The sequence below is a fragment of the Nycticebus coucang genome, chromosome 3 (assembly GCF_027406575.1).
Source record: "Nycticebus coucang isolate mNycCou1 chromosome 3, mNycCou1.pri, whole genome shotgun sequence".
In the NCBI taxonomy this organism is placed as follows: Eukaryota; Metazoa; Chordata; class Mammalia; order Primates; family Lorisidae; genus Nycticebus; species Nycticebus coucang.
Window position 1 is genome coordinate 8581855 of NC_069782.1, and position 17850 is coordinate 8599704.

At 46.2% G+C, this 17850-nt stretch overlaps 2 protein-coding genes and 1 pseudogene across 2 annotated transcripts in view; 1 reads left to right on the forward strand and 2 right to left on the reverse strand.

Moving 5' to 3' along the window:
• The window catches only part of LOC128582394 (protein FAM83F-like), a 35033-nt gene that overhangs the window by 10882 nt on the left and 6301 nt on the right, over positions 1 to 17850 (reverse strand). The window lies entirely within an intron of this gene.
• On the reverse strand, positions 1193 to 1879 carry LOC128582445 (cytochrome c oxidase subunit NDUFA4-like). Its single transcript, XM_053586372.1, has 2 exons — positions 1847 to 1879; positions 1193 to 1597 (listed from the first exon to the last, which is right to left on the reverse strand). The coding sequence occupies exons 1-2, from the start codon at positions 1877 to 1879 to the stop codon at positions 1334 to 1336; spliced, it is 297 nt and encodes a 98-aa protein (XP_053442347.1). The 3' UTR covers positions 1193 to 1333.
• On the forward strand, positions 1984 to 2631 carry LOC128582395 (40S ribosomal protein S8-like; annotated as a pseudogene).

Here is a 17850-nt window from a genome sequence, read left to right on the forward strand (position 1 = left end):
GATGCACTGAACTATTACAGCAGTCACCTCTAACTGTCCCTTGCGCTAAGTAATCACCTCTGGAAGCCACTTGCCATGCAGGCTCCAGAATGAATGATGTCAATAGCCACACAACATCATACATGCTACAGTTCAACAACGGACACTGTACATCGCACATGGATCCTAACAACGTGGTTTCTGTAAACCAGTGAGAATTCCTCACCAGTTTTTGTAATGGCCCCCTCTTGATTTATCCTCTCTTTTAAAAAAAATTTGAGCTTCTCCTGTGTTCTCTGGAGCACTCTCCAAGGCAATCTGGAGCTGTGTCCTAAACCCTGGCCCGAATAAACTCTCCTTGTTAATTGTGCCTCTGTTTTTTCCTTTTATAGGTCTACGCACTGGTAGTTGTTCATACAAGTAGTACGAATGATTTCTGAGCACCATAGGCACAGTGAGAATCTCAAGACAGATAAACGACAATTGCTAACTTCCAAGGGGTTAATCCAGGTGGAGTGATAAGATCTTTACACAAAATACCTGGGACATAGGTAGAGATAAATACCTAAAGAGTTACACAAATGACATGAGATGTAGATGGCAGAGAGAGAGAGAGATTACTTGCAGCTGGGGGAGAACAAGAAGACTTCACCAAGGAAGCGCAAACCTGAATGGGAAGGCCCTGGGCACCATGAGAACTGAGCTGCAGGGAAACCAAGCAGGGAAGTGGGCTGCGCCACCACGGAAGAGTGTGCTCTGCATACGGGCTCCGGGTGGAGGAGGCAAGTGAGAACTTCACCTGCTGGAGGAAGGGTCCCCATTTTCTAATCTCCACATGGCCTCCCAGGGGCTAAGGAGGGGAACATTTCAGGCAAAGGGCACAGCGTAAAACAAAGGCGCTGTAATAATTTAATTTTGTATGTTAATTTGGCTAGGCCATGGCACCCAGATATTTGGTTCACATCATTGTGGATGTTTCTATGAAGGTTATTTTTGGATGGATTAACTTTTCTTTTTTGAGACAGAGTCTCACTCTGTTACCCTAGGTAGAGTGCCATGGGATCATAGCTCATAGCAACCTCCAACTCTTGGACTTGAGCAATCCTCTTGCCTCAGCCTCCTGAGTAGCTGGGACTATAGGCATGTGCCACTATGCCTGGCTAGTTTTTCTTTTCTTTTTTTTTTTTTTTTTTTCCAAGTTTCAGATATTTATTAATCAGTGTAATCCTCAATACAATACATCAACGTGATTTCATGCATTTAGAGGAAAAATATTTCCTGGTTAAATGGAAAATTGTGTGGATGGCTTCCGGAAGACACTCATTCTAAGCGGCTTTATTGTGAAACATTTGGTTTAGAAATCTGGACCTTCTTTCTTCAGTTTGGTATAATCCACATTCACTGAGTAGAACTTGTATTGATCAGTGGGACCCAGTTTGTTCCCGGGCTCCAGGTTATTCTTTCTGTCCCAACTAACATCTGGATTGAACAATGCCAGATGCAAGACATACAGTGCTGCTCCAGTACCTCCGGCTCCAATAAATACGAAGAGGGGAATCAAGCTTGGATGCTTCTTGGCCTGACCAAGGATCTGGCAAAGGATGTTTGCAGCAGTGGCCTTTAGTCCAAAGGGAAAGAAAAATAAACCTGTGGGCTAAGACCTGGACTAAGTCTGTACCAAGACTATGCAGATGTCCAAAGTCACCTAGGACCTCCTTAGTTTTTCTATTTTTAGTAGAGATGTGATCTCATGCTTGCTCAGGCTGGTCTTGAACTCCTGAGCTTAAGCAATCCACCCACCTAGACTTCCCACAGTGCTAGGATTATAGGTGTGAGGCACCATGCTAGGCCTGGAATTAACATGTACATTTGTGGATGGGTAAAGCAGTCTACTGTCCATAATGTGCTGAATCTCCACCCAATTGGTTGAAGTCCTTAACAGAACAAAGACTGACCTCCACTGAGCAAGAAGGAATTCTGGCTCTTTCTAGCCAGTGCCGAGCGATGGGCATCTCTCGGGACAACTGGCACAAGTGCCGCAAGACCAGGGGCAAGAGAAAGACCTACCGCAAGAAGTCGAAGTATGAGTTGGGACACCCCACAGCTAACACTAAGATTGGCCCCTACCGAATACATACAGTCCGAGTCCGGGGAGGTAATAAGAAATACTGCGCCCTAAGCCTGGATGTGGGAAACTTCTCTTGGGGCTCAGAGTGTTGTACTAGGAAAACAAGGATCATTGATGTTGTCTACAATGCATCCAATAATGAGCTGTTTGTACCAAGACAAACAGCTTGGTGAAGAACTGCATTGTGCTTATTGATAGCACACCACACTGACAGTGGTATGAGCCCCACTATGCACTGCCCCTGGGCCGCAAGAAAGGAGCCAAGCTGACTCCAGAAGAAGAGATTTTAAACAAACAACGTTCAAAAAAAAATTCAGAAGAAATATGATGAAAGGAAAAAGAGCGCCAAAATAAGCAGTCTTCTGCAAGAGCAGTTCCAGCAGGGCCAGCTTCTTGCATGCATTGCAGCAAGACCAGGCCAGTGTGGTCGAGCAGATGGCTATGTGTTAGAAGGCAAAGAGCTAGAGTTCTATCTGAGGAAAATCAAAGCCTGGAAAGGCAAATAATTCTTCCTCTCTCCCATTTTTTTTTTTTTTTTTGGTTGCCGTTGTCATTTTTTAGCTGGCCCTGGGTTTGAACCCACCAGCCTTCATGTACATGGCTGGCGCCGTACCCACTGTGCTACAGGCAAGAAGCCTTCCTCTTTCCTGTCTTTGTTCATGTAATAAACGTTCATTATTCCATTAAAAAAAAAAAAAAAAAAGGAATTCTGCCAGCAGACTGCCTTTGGACTTGGAATACACCTGTTCCCTGGGTCTCCAGCCTGCCAGCCTATCCTGCAGATTTCGGGCTTCATTCTCCACAATCCCGTAAGCCAATTCCTTAGACTTGATATCTCTCTCTCACACACACACACACTAAACCCTGCCATTGGTTCTCTTTCTCTGGAGAACCCTGACCAATACAGTCATCAAAGATGGGAATTAACCTGTACTAAATACTTTCAGTGCACCCCACACTGTTTTCATATGCTTTAAGCAAATTTTCTAGTCTGATCCTCACAAGTATTCTACAGTGAAGGGTTGTTATTCCCACTTTACAATTGAGTAAGTAAACATGGAGGGGTAAAGTAATATGTCCAAGATTATAAAGCTAGCATAGTGGCCGAGCAAGGCACTCAGGATCCACAATCTTCATTTCACTGCTTCATAGAGAAGGGACCGCTTTGAAGTATTTTAGAAAAATGGATCAAAAACTGGTTCTTTACACGCAGAAGGAAAAATTCCTTTTATCATAAGGACAGTTGCACTAGACTGTTTATTGCAGCTCAATTTACAATCGCCAAAATGTGGAAACAGCCTAAATGCCCACCAACCCAGGAATGGATTAACAAATTGTGGTATACATACACCATAGAGTACTATTCAGCCATTTAAAAAAAATGGAGACCTTACAGCCTTTGTATTAACCTGGATGGAAGTGGAACCCATTATTCTTAGTAAAGCATCACAAGAATGGAGAAGCATGAATCCTATGTACTCAATTTTGATATGAGGACAATTAATGACAATTAAGGACACGGTGAGGGTGGGGGAAGGCGAGAGCAGAAAGAGAAAGGAGAAGGGAGAGGTGGGGAAAGGAAGAGCAGAGAGAGGGAAGGAGGGAGGGGGTTGGGGCCTTCGTGTGTGCCACACCTTTTGGGGGCAAGACACGATTGCAAGAGGGACTTTGCCTAACAAATGCAATCAGTGTAACCTGGTTTCTTGTACCCTCAATGAATCCCCAACAATAAAAATAAAATAAATAAAAAGGAGTTTGGGCAAAATTAAAAAAAAAATGGTTCTTTAAAGAGACTAATCAAGATAGACAGACTTCTGGCAAGACTGACAAAATGAGAGGAGATGTAAATAAAATACTGCACGAAAAAAGAGAAATAACTACAGATATAATAGACACTTTTAAGAAATAGTAAAAATGGTGAAAATATATATATATTATACATTACACATGAAAATGTAAATGACATGGCTAACATACTAAAAAAGCAAACTAAACATAATATGCCATAATCAAATAGAGTTTGTTCTAGGAATGTAAAGATCCAAAATTAGAAAATGAATTTTTTTGTTGTTGTTGTTGTTGCAGTTTGGGCGGGGCTGGGTTTGAACCTGCCACCCTCGGTATATGGGGCCGGCGCCCTGCTCACTGAGCCACAGGCGCCGCCCCAAGAAAATGAATTGTTTTAATTTTAAACATTTGTGGAGTCAAAGAGGAGAAAATCATATATCTTAGTAATTTTAAAAAGAATTTGATTAAGATAAACCCTTGTTTGTGATTATAATTCTCAGAAAACTAAAAATAGAGGGATCTTCCTTAATTCAGAAAAGTCTACCAAAACCCACGTGAAACATTTCACTTATAGAGAAACTTAAGACGCATTCCCTTTAAGTCTCTGGAAAGTCAAGGATACTCACTATTGCTACTACTGTTCAACATTGTATTGTCCTAACCATTGTGACAAGACAACAAAAAGAAATAAGAGATAAGGATTAGAGGAGATTAAACTACCAGTATTTAGAGATGATAGAATTTACATAGGTAATCCAATAGAATCAAGAGAAAAGCTATTAGAGTCAATAAGATAATGTAGCAAGATTGCCAGATACAAGAAAAACTTACAAAAATCAATAGCTTTTTTCTACTCCAGTAATAATAAACTGGAAGGAAGGGAAAAAAGGGAAAGGAGGGAAAGAGAGAAAGAGGGAAGGAGGGAAGAAGGGAAGGAAGGAAAGAAGGAAGGAAAGAAAGAAGGCAGGCAAGCAGGCAGGCCCATGCACAATTGCAACTCAAACACATAGTATCTAGGAATTAATACCTTTAGGGAGAAATTTTCAAAGCACTACCAAAGGACATTTCAAAAATACATGTATAAACGAAGACAGAAAACATGAAAAGATATGAGGACTTACTATTTTAAAAATCCAGTACTCTGGGAGGCGGAGGTGGGTGGATTGCCTGAGCTCACAGGTTCGAGACCAGCCTGAGCAAGAGTGAGACCCCATCTCTAAAAATAGCTGGGTGTTGTGGCGGGCGCCTGTAGTCCCAGCTACTTGGGAGGCTGAGGCAAGAGAATCTCTTAAGCCCAGGAGTTTAAGGTTGCTGTGAGCTATAATGCCACAGCACTCTACTGAGGATGACAAAGTGAGACTGTCTCAAAAAATACATAAATAAATAAAATCTAATACTCCCCTTACTAATAAAAGTCAAAATAATTCCAATAATAGTTCAGTAAATGCTTTTAAGAAATTCAAATATTTCTAGAGTGTGAGGAAGAATAAAGGTCCACAAACAGCTACATTAATTTTGAAAAAGAAAAGCTAAAATTGGACACTTGTCCAACAGAGAGTAAGACATAGTACAGAGCCATGGTAACAAGAACTGAATAATATTCAGGTAGGAAGAAACTGACAAATAGACCAATGGAAGAGAATGGTGAGACCAGAAATACTCATGCATGCACACACAACATATACATTTATACCCACACATATACATGTATATCTGTATGATAGGGATAGAATCACAGCTCAGTGGAGAAAAAGTGCTATTTGGTAGATGCTATTGGGAAAATTGCCTTACTATTAAAAAAAAAAAAAAGGTGGATCCATCCCTACCTCACACCATATGTAAAGGTTAATTTCAGATAGGCTAAATACCTAAATGGGAAAGATTAAACTAATAAGGGAATTGATGAAATGGAGAAAAATATTTTCATAACATGGGGTATGAAAGGATTTTAGGTTCCAAAAGCACAAACCATATGGTAAACAAAATAAAACTTGAAGGATGTATTTGTCAAATTAAGGATTTTCCATTCAAATAAAGAGGCCATTGACAGAGGTAAATGATAGGTAACAGGAAGTACAGTTTCTATGACCAAAAATAATTAATGTTACAGAAAGGATTCCTGCAAATCATCAAGAAAAAGACAGGAAACTAATTAGAAAAATGAGCAAAGGCTATGAAGAACCAATTCCCAGGAGGAAAATCTTGAATGGCTAATAAGTATATAAAAAGCAGCAGATCTCATTAGTAATCCAAAAGTTTCAAATTAAAACAAAGAGATGAGAAAAAGAGAGAAAGTGCCCTTTATGAGATTAACTAAAAATTAGAAAGTTGGAGAATCCCAACTGTTGGTAGGTGGGGAAAGGGGAGCCCCCATTCACTGCTGGTGGGAAGGGACAATGGTGCAGCTATCCTGTAGAGCAACAGGGAGAATTTAGTAGATCTAAGTATGTGTGTAACTCCAGGCTGCAAAGCCACAGATGGCCATGTGCCCTGGGAGCCTCTTGGATATCTGCACAGTCTACAAGGGGACAGTAATAAAGATGCTCACTGCAGCTTTTTGTTGGGAGGGCAAGCAGCTTTCAACAACTTAGATGTCTATCTCTAAAAGGCTAGATAAAGATGTGAGGAATGTCACAGAATGTGTTATAGGCGACAGAAGCAAGGAACTAGTTCCACATGCAGTAACTTGCATAGTTCCCTTTAAAGTGGATATTCCTGGCCGGTGCAGTGGCTTATGCCTGTAATCCTACCACTCTGGGAGGCTGAGGCAAGTGGATTGCTTGAGCTCAGGAAATGGAGACCAGACTGAGAAAGACTGAGACCCCAACTTTACTAAAAATAAACTAGCCAGGTGTCGTGGTGCACACCTCTAGTCCCAGATAGTTGGGAGGCTGAGGCAAGAGGATTGCTCAAGCCCAAGAGTTTGAGGTTGCTGTGAGCTATGATGCCATGGTACTCTACCCAGGGCAACAGAGTGAGATGCTGTCTTAAAAATAATAATAATAATAAATTTAAAAAAACAAAATAAAATGGATATTCCAGCTGGGTGTGGTGGCTCATGCCCATAATCACACAATTTGGGAGACCGAACTGGGAGGATCCATCACTTGAGGCGAGGAGTTTGAGACCAGCCTGGCAACGTAGGGAGACTTGGAGACCCCATCTCTGCAAAAAGTAAAAAAAAAAAAATTATCCAGGTGTGGTAGCATGCACCTGTAGTCCCAGCTACTCAAGAGGCTGAGGCAGGACAATTGCTTGAGTCCAGGAATTCATGGCTATAGTAAGCCATGATTGTGCCACTATGCAGCCTGGGTAACAGAGCAAGACCCTATCTCTTTAAATAAATAAATGGATATTCCATCCGATGGAGTGCTGAAAAGAAAAAAATGGGTCATTCAATTGAAACTGTTAGAGAATGAGCTCTATAGTCTAGTAACATTTATGTAAATAAAAACACACTACATAAAATAATACAGGTGCTGCATACCGTTGAAGGATACAAATATGCCCAAGGTTTTATACCAGATACATGAAGGTGGCTGTCTACAGAAGGAGAAAGGAAAAGAGGGAAGGAGAAAGGGGAAGCAGGAGAGGCCTTTCATGGTAGATGATGGCAGAGGGCTGTGAAATGAGGCTTGTGAACAGTTCTTTGCACTTGAGGCCCACAAAATCCAGCCAAACAAACAAACAAACAAACAGCACATGTATTTCCTCCAATTAGGCTGGCACAGGTCAGGGTAGGGATGGGGTAGGTATAAGAGGGCTGGGCTGGATCACAGAGGGTTTTAACACACACTGCAGAGTTCAGGCTTCATTTCATCAATAACGCAGCTACCGGGGCAGATACTTGACCATCCCAGCTCAGGTGCTTTTGATAGCTTTATCTCCCATGTGCTGTCCTGGCCAGAGTTCATCGTCCTCTCATTTCTGAGCTCTCCATGATGTACAGCTCACAGTGGACTCAGACGCTTGAGGACGGGCTTGACTGCTCACAGAAGCACTTCTCAGATTCACACTTTTCTGTTTTGTAATTGGAAAAGCAAGCAGCAGACCTGCCTGAGGATGTTGGGAGAGAGGCAGCAGTCCCCAGGGCCTGGCTTTCAGGAGGCAGGGTCTGTGACACCCTGGTGAGAGCCAGCCATCTGTGTCACAATTAAACAATGAAATAACGGCAGTAGAAAAAAAAATCAATTGCTGGCCGACTCCTGCAATCTAACTGTGGAGGAGAAGTGATAATTACCCTGGGCTTTGGCCTCTGAGGGCCCTGCTTGACATCCAGCTCCTCAGCATCAGGCCCAGGAAAACCAGCTCCCTCGACCCTCTGTCCGTATTTGGCTGCCCACGTGATTTTCCACACCAAGCCAAACTTCAAAGCTCCCAGTGTAGATGGAAAATTGAGTTTTAAAAAGGGCGTCACAGGCTCAGAACCCAGGGAAACATTTTGTCAGGAGAGAAAATCATCCCCTCCTCCTGGCTGGCTCCCTACCCCCAGTGTCTGTTACCTGGTCACCTATTGATATAAAACACCCAGGGAGAGAGGTTAATTTGAGGTGGCAGTAGTTTTCATAAGCTGTCGCGAGCATGCTGACAAAGAGGCTCTGATGTTGTAAGACTTCTCATCGGGTGTTTTGTGAGCTTAACATCTCCTCGTTTGATGTCCTGCCTAGGTGGCAGGGTAGGAGGGGGGTGGATTTAGGGGGGCCTCAGAACGCCCCTCTATCTGCCATTCAACTTTAATTAAACTGCCAACTTTTCAGATTCTCTTTCTGGACTCTTTAATAACCATTAGATAAACAAAATGACAAAGGGGCTCTACCTTGCCTATGCACCCCGGTGTGTTTGGATGACCCAGACTATAGAAGGGCCACTCTGCCAGATGTCCACACACTGGACATGGCCACCAGCCTGCCTGCCCCTCAGGCACTCCCAGAATCAACATTCTCTCTGTCACTATGGCCAGAAAACCACGAGTACCGGCCTGCTCCTCCTCCTCCCCACTGACCAAATCCTGTGCATTGCCAAGTTCAGCAGCTCTACCCCCCACCTTGGGGAACTTCTCTAGTTCAACTCTTTTCTGTTCTGTTAGAAATGCTGCCCTAGCTCAGACCCTCCTCATTTCCTCATTCCAACTTCTGGAATGGCTTCCTAACTGCTCTCCTGCTATATCTCTGCCCTCCCCTTCACTCTCCATGGCAGAAAGCCCCCTAGAACAGACAGATGAACCATAGGTGGGTCCCATAGTCCTTAGGAGAGGTCCAAGGTCCTTGGTTCTTGACTTGTCATTTGTGGGGCCTTATGGTGGGCCCTTTTCTCCTCTCCAGCATCATCTTGGGCTATTTCTCATGCCTGCCCCCAGTTTGCAGCCATATGGGATGAACTGCAGTTACCTTAACACAGGGTGTCTCACGGTGGCACTACTCACTTTTGGGGGCTGGATAATTCTCTGCTGTGGAGAGCCATCCTATGCCTTGTGGGATGCCACTAGATGCCCCCTAGTCATGACAACCAAAAACGTCTCTAGACATTGATAAATGTCCCTTGGCAGGCAAAACTGTGCCTCTCCCTCTCAAGAACCATGTACATATCAGGCAGTTTCAAGTCCTTTTCTTTCTATTCCTCCCACGCTCCTGTGATATATCTATGCATTTTTCAAGACTCAGCCAATAATTTCCTGAACTTCTCTCCATCTGATAGTGTGTTACCCACTCCTTGCTTCCTGCCCATAGTGTGTTCCAGGCAAATGACAGAGCTCTGTGACACTGTACTGGAATGTCTGCTCAGCATCTCTGTCCCTTACTAGTCTGTGGGTTCCTGGAAGGCAGGGCCCATCTGATTTCTTCCAGAGTTTCTACCCTTAGCACAGGGCTCAACACAAAGTCAGTTCTCTGTGTCTGTGGAACGATGGCTAAATAAGAGAGTTTTACATCAGTTGCTTTATTTGTTGGGTATAGGTGTAACTTGGCAGTTTTTTCTTTTATTTCATTAATGACAAGGTACTGAGGTGAAGAGAAAAAAAGAACACTGAGCAAGATTCCTGGCTAGATCATTTTGCTGGAAATTGAAGTTCTCCCTCAGGGGTACAGAGAAGGAAAAAGAAGTTGGCACCTTTTGGGACAGTTACCTGAGTGACAACTCACAGGTCCGGTCTCTGGCATCACTCTACTCACTCAAGATCTCGAAAGTACAGCCAGCCCTGACTGAGGATGGTAGTTAACTAAGGGACCCGGACCAGGAGGCAGGGCTGCTACCAGCACATATGGCAAGTGCTTTTGTGCAAATTACAAACAAGCACAAGCATCCTCCTCCCTGTGACGTGAAGGCCGGGAAGTAGAGCAGGCCTGCTGGGAAGTAGTACAGGGCTGCGTGTTAGCCCACAAAGCCCCTTGGCTGTTCTCACCATTGTGTTTGGCCTCTGCAACCCAAGACAGTCCAGGCTCTCCGAATCTCAGAGCTAGGAGGAAACTCAGATGGTGTCTAGCCCATCCCAGAGCTGAAAATTACCCAGTCAAGTCTTAGGACAGGCTTCTAACTCCAGCCCTGAACTTTTCTACAACATTGAGTTGTTTCCCCAGACAATGTGGACACAGCAGGCTCTGGGGCCTGACTTATTCTGGCTAGGACCCTGGGCCACCTCTGGTGGGCCACCTCTGGTAGGCCACCAGGAAGCAGACTGAGTTGCCTGCGTTGAAACAGACAATCCCGTCCTCCCCTCTCTAGCTGCCCCAACCCTGGAGTAGTGACTCTGGGGCTGTTGACCACAAAGATCCCAAACTCCACCCCTTCCTTACCCAGCTGCAAAAAGTAAAAGGCCATAGGCCAAGCTTGCTGACGTCAGGGGCCTGCTGCTGCCGGTCATTCTATTATCCATGTGAACCTGGGGCCCCACTTTTCACCCCCTGTACCTCCCTGCCTGCCTCCCAGGGCTGTTGAAAGGTCCAAATGGGATCATGCCCAAGAACTCCTGGGAAAACAGGTACTGTAAACACACTGTTGACTGCTCACGAGTTACCCAGTAATATGGATAGTTTCTACATAAAACTGCTGGTCACAATGTGTTACGATGTCAGAGGCACTAAGAAACTTTATATTGTAAGCAGCTGAGAGATGAGGAGGGGAGAACAAATAATAATAGCTCAGTGGGTAGGGCACCGGCCACATACACCAAGTCTGGTGGGTTTGAACCCAGCCTGGGTCTGCTCCAAACAACAGTGACAACAAAAAATAGCTGGGTGTTGTGGCAGGCACCTGTAGTCTCAGCTACTCGGGAGGCTGAGGCAAGAGAATCACTTAAGCCTGAGAGTTTGAGGTTGCTGTGAGCTGTGATGAGGGTACCATAGTGGTACCCTCTGGGAAAAAAAAGAAAAAGAATAAAATAGGCTGAATTTGAGACAACTGGGAATTGAGACTGGGAGAAATGGATTAGGGAACAGCTGCTATGTTAACACATTGTTGATCGGCAATTTTATGCAGAAACTGCCCATGTTACCGGGTAACTCAGGTAACTGCTGACTGGTCAGCGATGTGTTAAGAGGGATCTGCAAGGCAACTGGTTCTAACTCCCCACACCTTAAGCCCTCAGGTCCCTGAAGGTAGGGAGGGCAGCAGCTGGACAAACAGGTCAAGTGGCCTGGAGGCGCCCTCTCAGCAGCCATCCCTTAGGCAGCCCAGGAGAGTTTGTCTTTCTGGCACAGCCCTTCCCTTTCCCACAGAGGGCAAGTGCTGGGTCTAATCGCTCAAGCCTCTGGCTCAGACAGCTCTGACTGTGAAATCTCTTCTGTTCTCCCCAAACAGAGGGATCAAGGTCTACAGGGCAGCAGTTGACAAACTTCAGTGTGTGAAGAATGCCCTGGAAGTGAGGGTGTGTATATACAAAAACACCTCTGTTGAAAATGCAGATTCCGGGGCCCCATCCTCAAATTTTGGCAACACCCCTTTTCTCCACCTTCCTTCCAGGTGACTGAATGCAGGAGGCAGGTGTTGAGTGAAGGCTGGTGTTTAAAAAATAATACACAGTCTGGAAGCAGACAGTCTCATTGGTTGTGTGGCTTTGAGGGAGTCATTTGCCAGGCCTCAGTTTCCTCATTTTAGTATGGGAGGTGACACCTTTACAGGGTTGAGTTTTATTTATTTATTTATTTTTTATTTAAGAGATGGGGTCTCATTATGTTGCACAGACTGGTCTCAAACTCCTGGCCTCAAACAATCCTCCTGTCTTGGCCTCCCAAAGTGCTTGGCTAACAGGTACCAGGTACATTCTGAGTTTTAAATGAGGCGATGCAGGTGGAGAACAGCATAGTGCTTGGCCTGTTGTGAGTGACAGGTAAATGCTGGTGTCCTTTTTTCTCCTCAGAGATGGAGCCCGGAACAAAGTGGCCATCACTTGGAGGAGGGGGCAAGAGGGAAGGAGACAGCCAGTGGGGACCTGCTGAGCTCCTGGGGAGTCAGCCAGCCAGTGCCTTGGAGGCCCAGAATCAAGGTGGAGATGTTGTTCCTCTGCTCCCTGCCGTGCCCAGCAGGCTCAGCCCAGAGTGGTGATTAAAGCCCAGGCTATACTACACTCATAGAAAGGTCAAAATGAACTAATTGAGGTGAAGGGCTGCCCAATTAAGGAAGAGCCTGCAGGATGCTCTGTTCATCAAGTGATGCTGGGCAGCTACACCCACACACTCATCAGTGCAGTCTGAACACACTTTTCAGAAAGTCACTGCCAGGGAGGATCGCTTGAGCCCTGGAGCTCAAGGTTGCATGCAGTGAGCTATGATCGCACCACTGCACTCCAGTCTGGGCAACAGAGTGAGGCCTTGTCTCTTAAAAACAAGAAGATTTGCAGGCTCCAGGCAACCGAGGTGACTTCCCCTAACTGGCACGGCCACTCCTGGAGCACAGAAAAGTATGGAAACACTGGAGTATGGAAGCAATTCATTTGGGGCTGAGGTGCTCTTGTAAGTACCCTAGGTTTACATTGCAAAGACTGTCATCAAGACTACTGCTTGTGCCTGTAATCCTGGCACATCGAGAAGCCAAGGCTGATGGGTTGCTTGAGCTCAGGAGTTTGAGACCAGCCTAAAGAAGAGTGAGACCCTTTCTCTACTAAAAATAGAAAAACTAGCTGGGCATTATGGCAGGTACCTATAGTCTCAGCTACTCAGGAGGCTGAGGGAGGAGGATCGCTTGAGCCCAGGAGTTTGAGGTTGTGAGCTATGATAGTGCCACAACACTCTATCCAGGGCTAAAAAAAAAAAAGGCCAGGCATAGTAGTTCCTGCCTGTAATCCTAGCACTTTTAGAGGCTGAGGCAGGTAGATTTCCTAAGCTCACAGATTCGAGACCACCCTGAGCCAGAGTGAGAACCCTGCCTCTAAAAAATAGCCGGGTGTTGTGGTGGGCGCCTGTAGTCCCAGCAACTTGGGAGGCTGAGGCAAGAGAATCGCTTAAGCCCAGGAGTTTGAGGCTGCTGTGAGCTGTGATGCCAGGGCATTCTACCAAGGGTGACAAAGTGAGGCTGTCTCCAAAAAAAAAAAAAAAAAACTTCTTCAACTGGCCTGATCTGAATTATCACTAATTTTTACACCAGTAGGGTGTGAACCTTAATTTTCCCAACTGTGTACCCTGGGGACAAGGAGGAGGGGAGCAGCTTGGAGAGGAGGCCTGCACAGCTGCCCTCGGCAGGGGCTCATGCTGCACCACACGCATAGAATACTGTCACTCCCCAGCCCTGGATTCCACATTCAGTTCACTAAATCCCACAGTTTAAAAGTGCACTGCAGCGGGGGAAGTGGCAGAGATGCCACACCAGGTGTGAGACCTGGGGCAAGTTACTTAACCCCTCACAAGTCCATCTGAAAAAACGAGGCTACCTTTCCATTCTTAGGGGGATGAAAAGAAACTGATAAAGCCTACATGAAATCTCAGGTGGTACCTGCCCCAGATGGCCAAGCACCAGCCTTCCTCTGGGACAGTGCCTGGGGCACAGGGCACTCAGTGTCAGCGTCATGCGGTACCAGCTTACACTGTCCTGCTCCATGTCCTCTCAGCAGATGTGTCCCATCACGCAAGCCCAAGCACGTCGTTTCCCTGCTCAGACCCTTTGTGGCTCCCGACTGCCACAGAACCTAGTCAGAGGCCCTTTGCCTGGCTGAAGACCTTCCAACTCAAAGCTGTGTTCCTCCATTCCCTCCCCTGACAATCGGCCCCCGCTCCACAGGATTGCTCCTTGTTCTCCCAACTCATACTCTCACCACCCTCTTCCTATGGAGATCTTGGGGGGATCTTTCCAGACTTTCCAGACTCCATTCATCCCTGTACAAGGACTGGCACTCAGTAAACTTTCCAACAGAATACCTTCAGGTCAGGAGCTTCCCACAGGGAGCTGAGGATGCAGTTCGGGCCTGAGCCCTGGCCCACCAAGAGGGTAGAGCAGAATACAGAGCTCTAATGGGGTCTTCTTGCCCACTTGGAGGCTTTGTCACGTGGCTTTCCAGCTATCTGCAGCCATGTCATAGTATTTCAACTCACTAATTAGACATCATTAACCACCAGGCTCCCTCTCTGAACAAGCTGTACTGGAGCCCAATTCTGCCCAGCCAGGCTAGCTCCTCTCCCAGACCCCTCATCCTCAGCATGGGGCTGCTCCCCACCCTCGTGAGTCATGTCTCCCTGTTGTGCCCCCTGGGTTCACTCCCCATTGAGCTGACTCTCTGAGGCCATCACTTTTGACACTCACTTCTGGACAAGAATGAATGAGGGGGAACATACAGGGCAACCCTGTCTAGCTCTGCAGAGAAAGAGTGTACCCATGTGAGCAAGGTCAACTAATTCAGCCACGAAGAGCCATATGCTGGGCCCTCTAGGGAGTAAGCGTAACAATTCTTTTTAAGGCCAGCTTTTCCCTGACCTACGGCATGCTTCTGGGACTGGGACGACTTCCCCGGCACTAAGTTGGTGTTAATTAGTGAAAATTATCTAATGCAAGCTCATTTTAACATTAGCTTAAAGCCAAACATAATTACAAAGATAAATCAGCTGCTAAAAAAAAAAATCAAGTGAAGATACACAAATGATTTTTAGGATCGTTTGAGGTTTGAGCTCCCGGCACTTTGCAGCATGTGGGTGGAGCAAGGCAGGACTAGAGGTATTTCTTGATGGATTTGTTGGCAGCGGTAGTGTAAGACAGCTGGCAGTTTGCCTGGGAGGTTCTGAGAAGCAGCAAGGATAACCTTGTGGCTATTGCCAGGTGAGTTTACCTGAGAGGGCTTCCCCAAAGAGGCAAGTTAAGACTGCAAGGAAAGGGGTGGCAGTGAAAGTGAGGAGGAGGGCATTCTGGGAATAGGGTGCGTCCTCCTGCCCTCAGGCCTCTGCCCTAGCTTTTGGTCTGTCCTTCCTGTCCACAGCTTAGCATCCATTCCCAGGAAGGCTCCCTTCATCTGGAACTCCATGTGCAAGTACACAAGCCCGGAAATCAGAGTCATCTCGGTCCCCATCCAGCTTCACTATTTATTGGCAGTATGATCTTATCCTCTCTGAACCTCAGTTTCTTCACCTGTAAAAAGGAAAGTTTCTGGATTGTTGTAAAAATTAAACGAAACAGTCTATTCTAAAAGGGCTGGCACATGTCTGGCATGCAAATGCTCAATGAATAATAGCTTCTGGGGCCAGGCAAAGTGGCTCATGGCAAGAACACCATCTCTACAGAAAAACAAAACAAAACAAAAATTAGCTGGGCATGGCATTGTGAGCCAGTAGTCCTGGTTATTCAGGAGGCTGAGGCTGGAGAATCATTTGTGCCCAGAGTTTAAGGATTCAGTGAGCTATAATTGCACCGCTGCACTGCAGCTTGGGTGGCAGAGTGAGACCCTGTGTCTAAAAAAGGAAAAATACCTATCAACCCCCTCACCGCCACCGTACTATAATTTATCTTCTTTTTGTCTCCCCATTCAACTTAAGGCAGGGTTCACATTTTATTCATCTGTATATTTCTGATCACTGGCGCAAGGTAGGTTCTCAGCGAAATATATTCAGTGAATGAGCAAATAGGTCCCTCCATGCAGTCCAGAGACCTACCTGTGAGGGAAGGACACTCCCAGTCTGTCCTCAAAGACTCACCGATAGGTAAAAAGTCCTGGTCCCCTCTACCCTGTCTCTTGACTCACTGCTAAAAACAAAACAAAATCAGGAGCCTCCTACATGCTCAGCCAGGACTTCAAGGAGTCCAACAGAATGATGACCAGCATACAAGCGGTGCCAGGGATATTTCCAGATTATTGGAAGCCTGGGCCAGAGAGACTAATAATTAGCAAAGCCACAGACTCTCTCCCAGGACTAAGATTCTGGGATCATTAGCAAGTCTACATATTCCACGGATTTCAGAGAAGGAAAAGGAAAACCAGGGAAGGCAGCAGCCCTAGCTGAGGCAATAGTTTTGGCACCTGGGAGGGGGGAGGAGGGAGTAGAGAGAGAGATCAGCAGAGTGAGTCAGGCTAGGGGGAGGCTCAGGTCGGCAGCAGGAACAGAAGCCAAGAACAGAAGCAGGCCTCAACCAGGACCCAGCTCTGGGCTCCTTTGTTCTCTGCCCTGCTCCCCACCCCCAGCTCAGGTTGGAAACTTGTCCCCAAACAGCCTTTGCTTTGTACAGTCTAAGAAAAGGACAGGATGTGGCTACCAGGTGAGGCAGCACCCTGGGTGGTGAGAACATGCAGGGACTGACAGTTGCTGGGCTGGGAATTCCATGGCCTCAACTTATCAGGGAGGGGCACAAGTGCAAGGGAGCCAGAAAGTGTCCATGAAGAGGATAATATTATCCCTGGAGGCTACTTATACCAGATTCCCTGTGTTACCTGCCCCCATGTCCCCAGGAAGAAAGAACCTTCCTTCCCACAACCCCTCGCTAGGCATAGATTGGAGCAGCTAGCAGTGCTATATTTGTCTATCTCTAGAACTGGTCTGAAAACCTCACAATAAACTTCAAATGTTTCTGGAAGTTTTAGAGGGAAGAGATAGCCCCAGAGGGAAATTCCCAAGGGTAACCTGCATTTGTAGCAGAAGGACACAACCTTGAACTCTGACTGGTTAGAATCCCAGCTTATGAGTTCTATGACCTATGCTACCACTTCCCTTGCAAGGTGCTGAGGATTGGGTTAAAGAAGATACTTTATGGCACACAGGTCATTTATCTCATCTTAAGAGAAGTCCCTTTTATCTGCATACGTGCCTTAGGTTCTTAGGACAATCTTGTGGGTGTAAGCAAGAAAGCAAGAATTATCCCCGTTTTATAGATGAAGAAACAGAGGCTCAGCAAAGTCAAATCATTTTCCCAAGTCCACCCAGTGAGCTAGGAAAGAAATAACTAGAGCAAGGGTGAGGATTCCCAGTCTCCATGGCTCCCCTGGCAGTGGCCTGGGCCTTCTGAGATCTCTTCCCATCAGACCTGCTGGCTTCTAAGAGACCAAGAGTTTATTGAGGCCCCACCTTCTACTTATGGACTCTCCCAGAAACACCCATCCACCTTTGGGTTTTGGGAACCCAAAGTGTCAGATTTCAGAGGAGCCAGCCCTCCTCTTCATCTTCACCAAAGAGAAATACAGCCCAAAGCCATGATTACATCATAGTTAACCCTCAGCACCCCCACCCTCTGTACCACAATCTACTGAGGCCTTTTCTCCCAATGAAAGCTTTAGTTCTCCAGAGAAAAGAACTTGAGGGATATCTTTCCAGACTGCCCTGGGGCTCTTTGGGCTGGGCCTGGGCCACCACTCGCCCTTCAGGATGACAGTGTGCATGAAACATCCTCAGGGCCTCTCTGCACCTGCCTGTTTTAGACCTCTCTGCCCAAGGCAGATCCCAGAGAAGATCCTGGACTGAGGATTCAGCAGCCTCCCGCAGGCAGCCCTCAGGCAGGCAGACAGCTGCCCTCACCAACTCCCACCCCCACCAAATTGAGGCCAGCAGAAAAATTTGTGA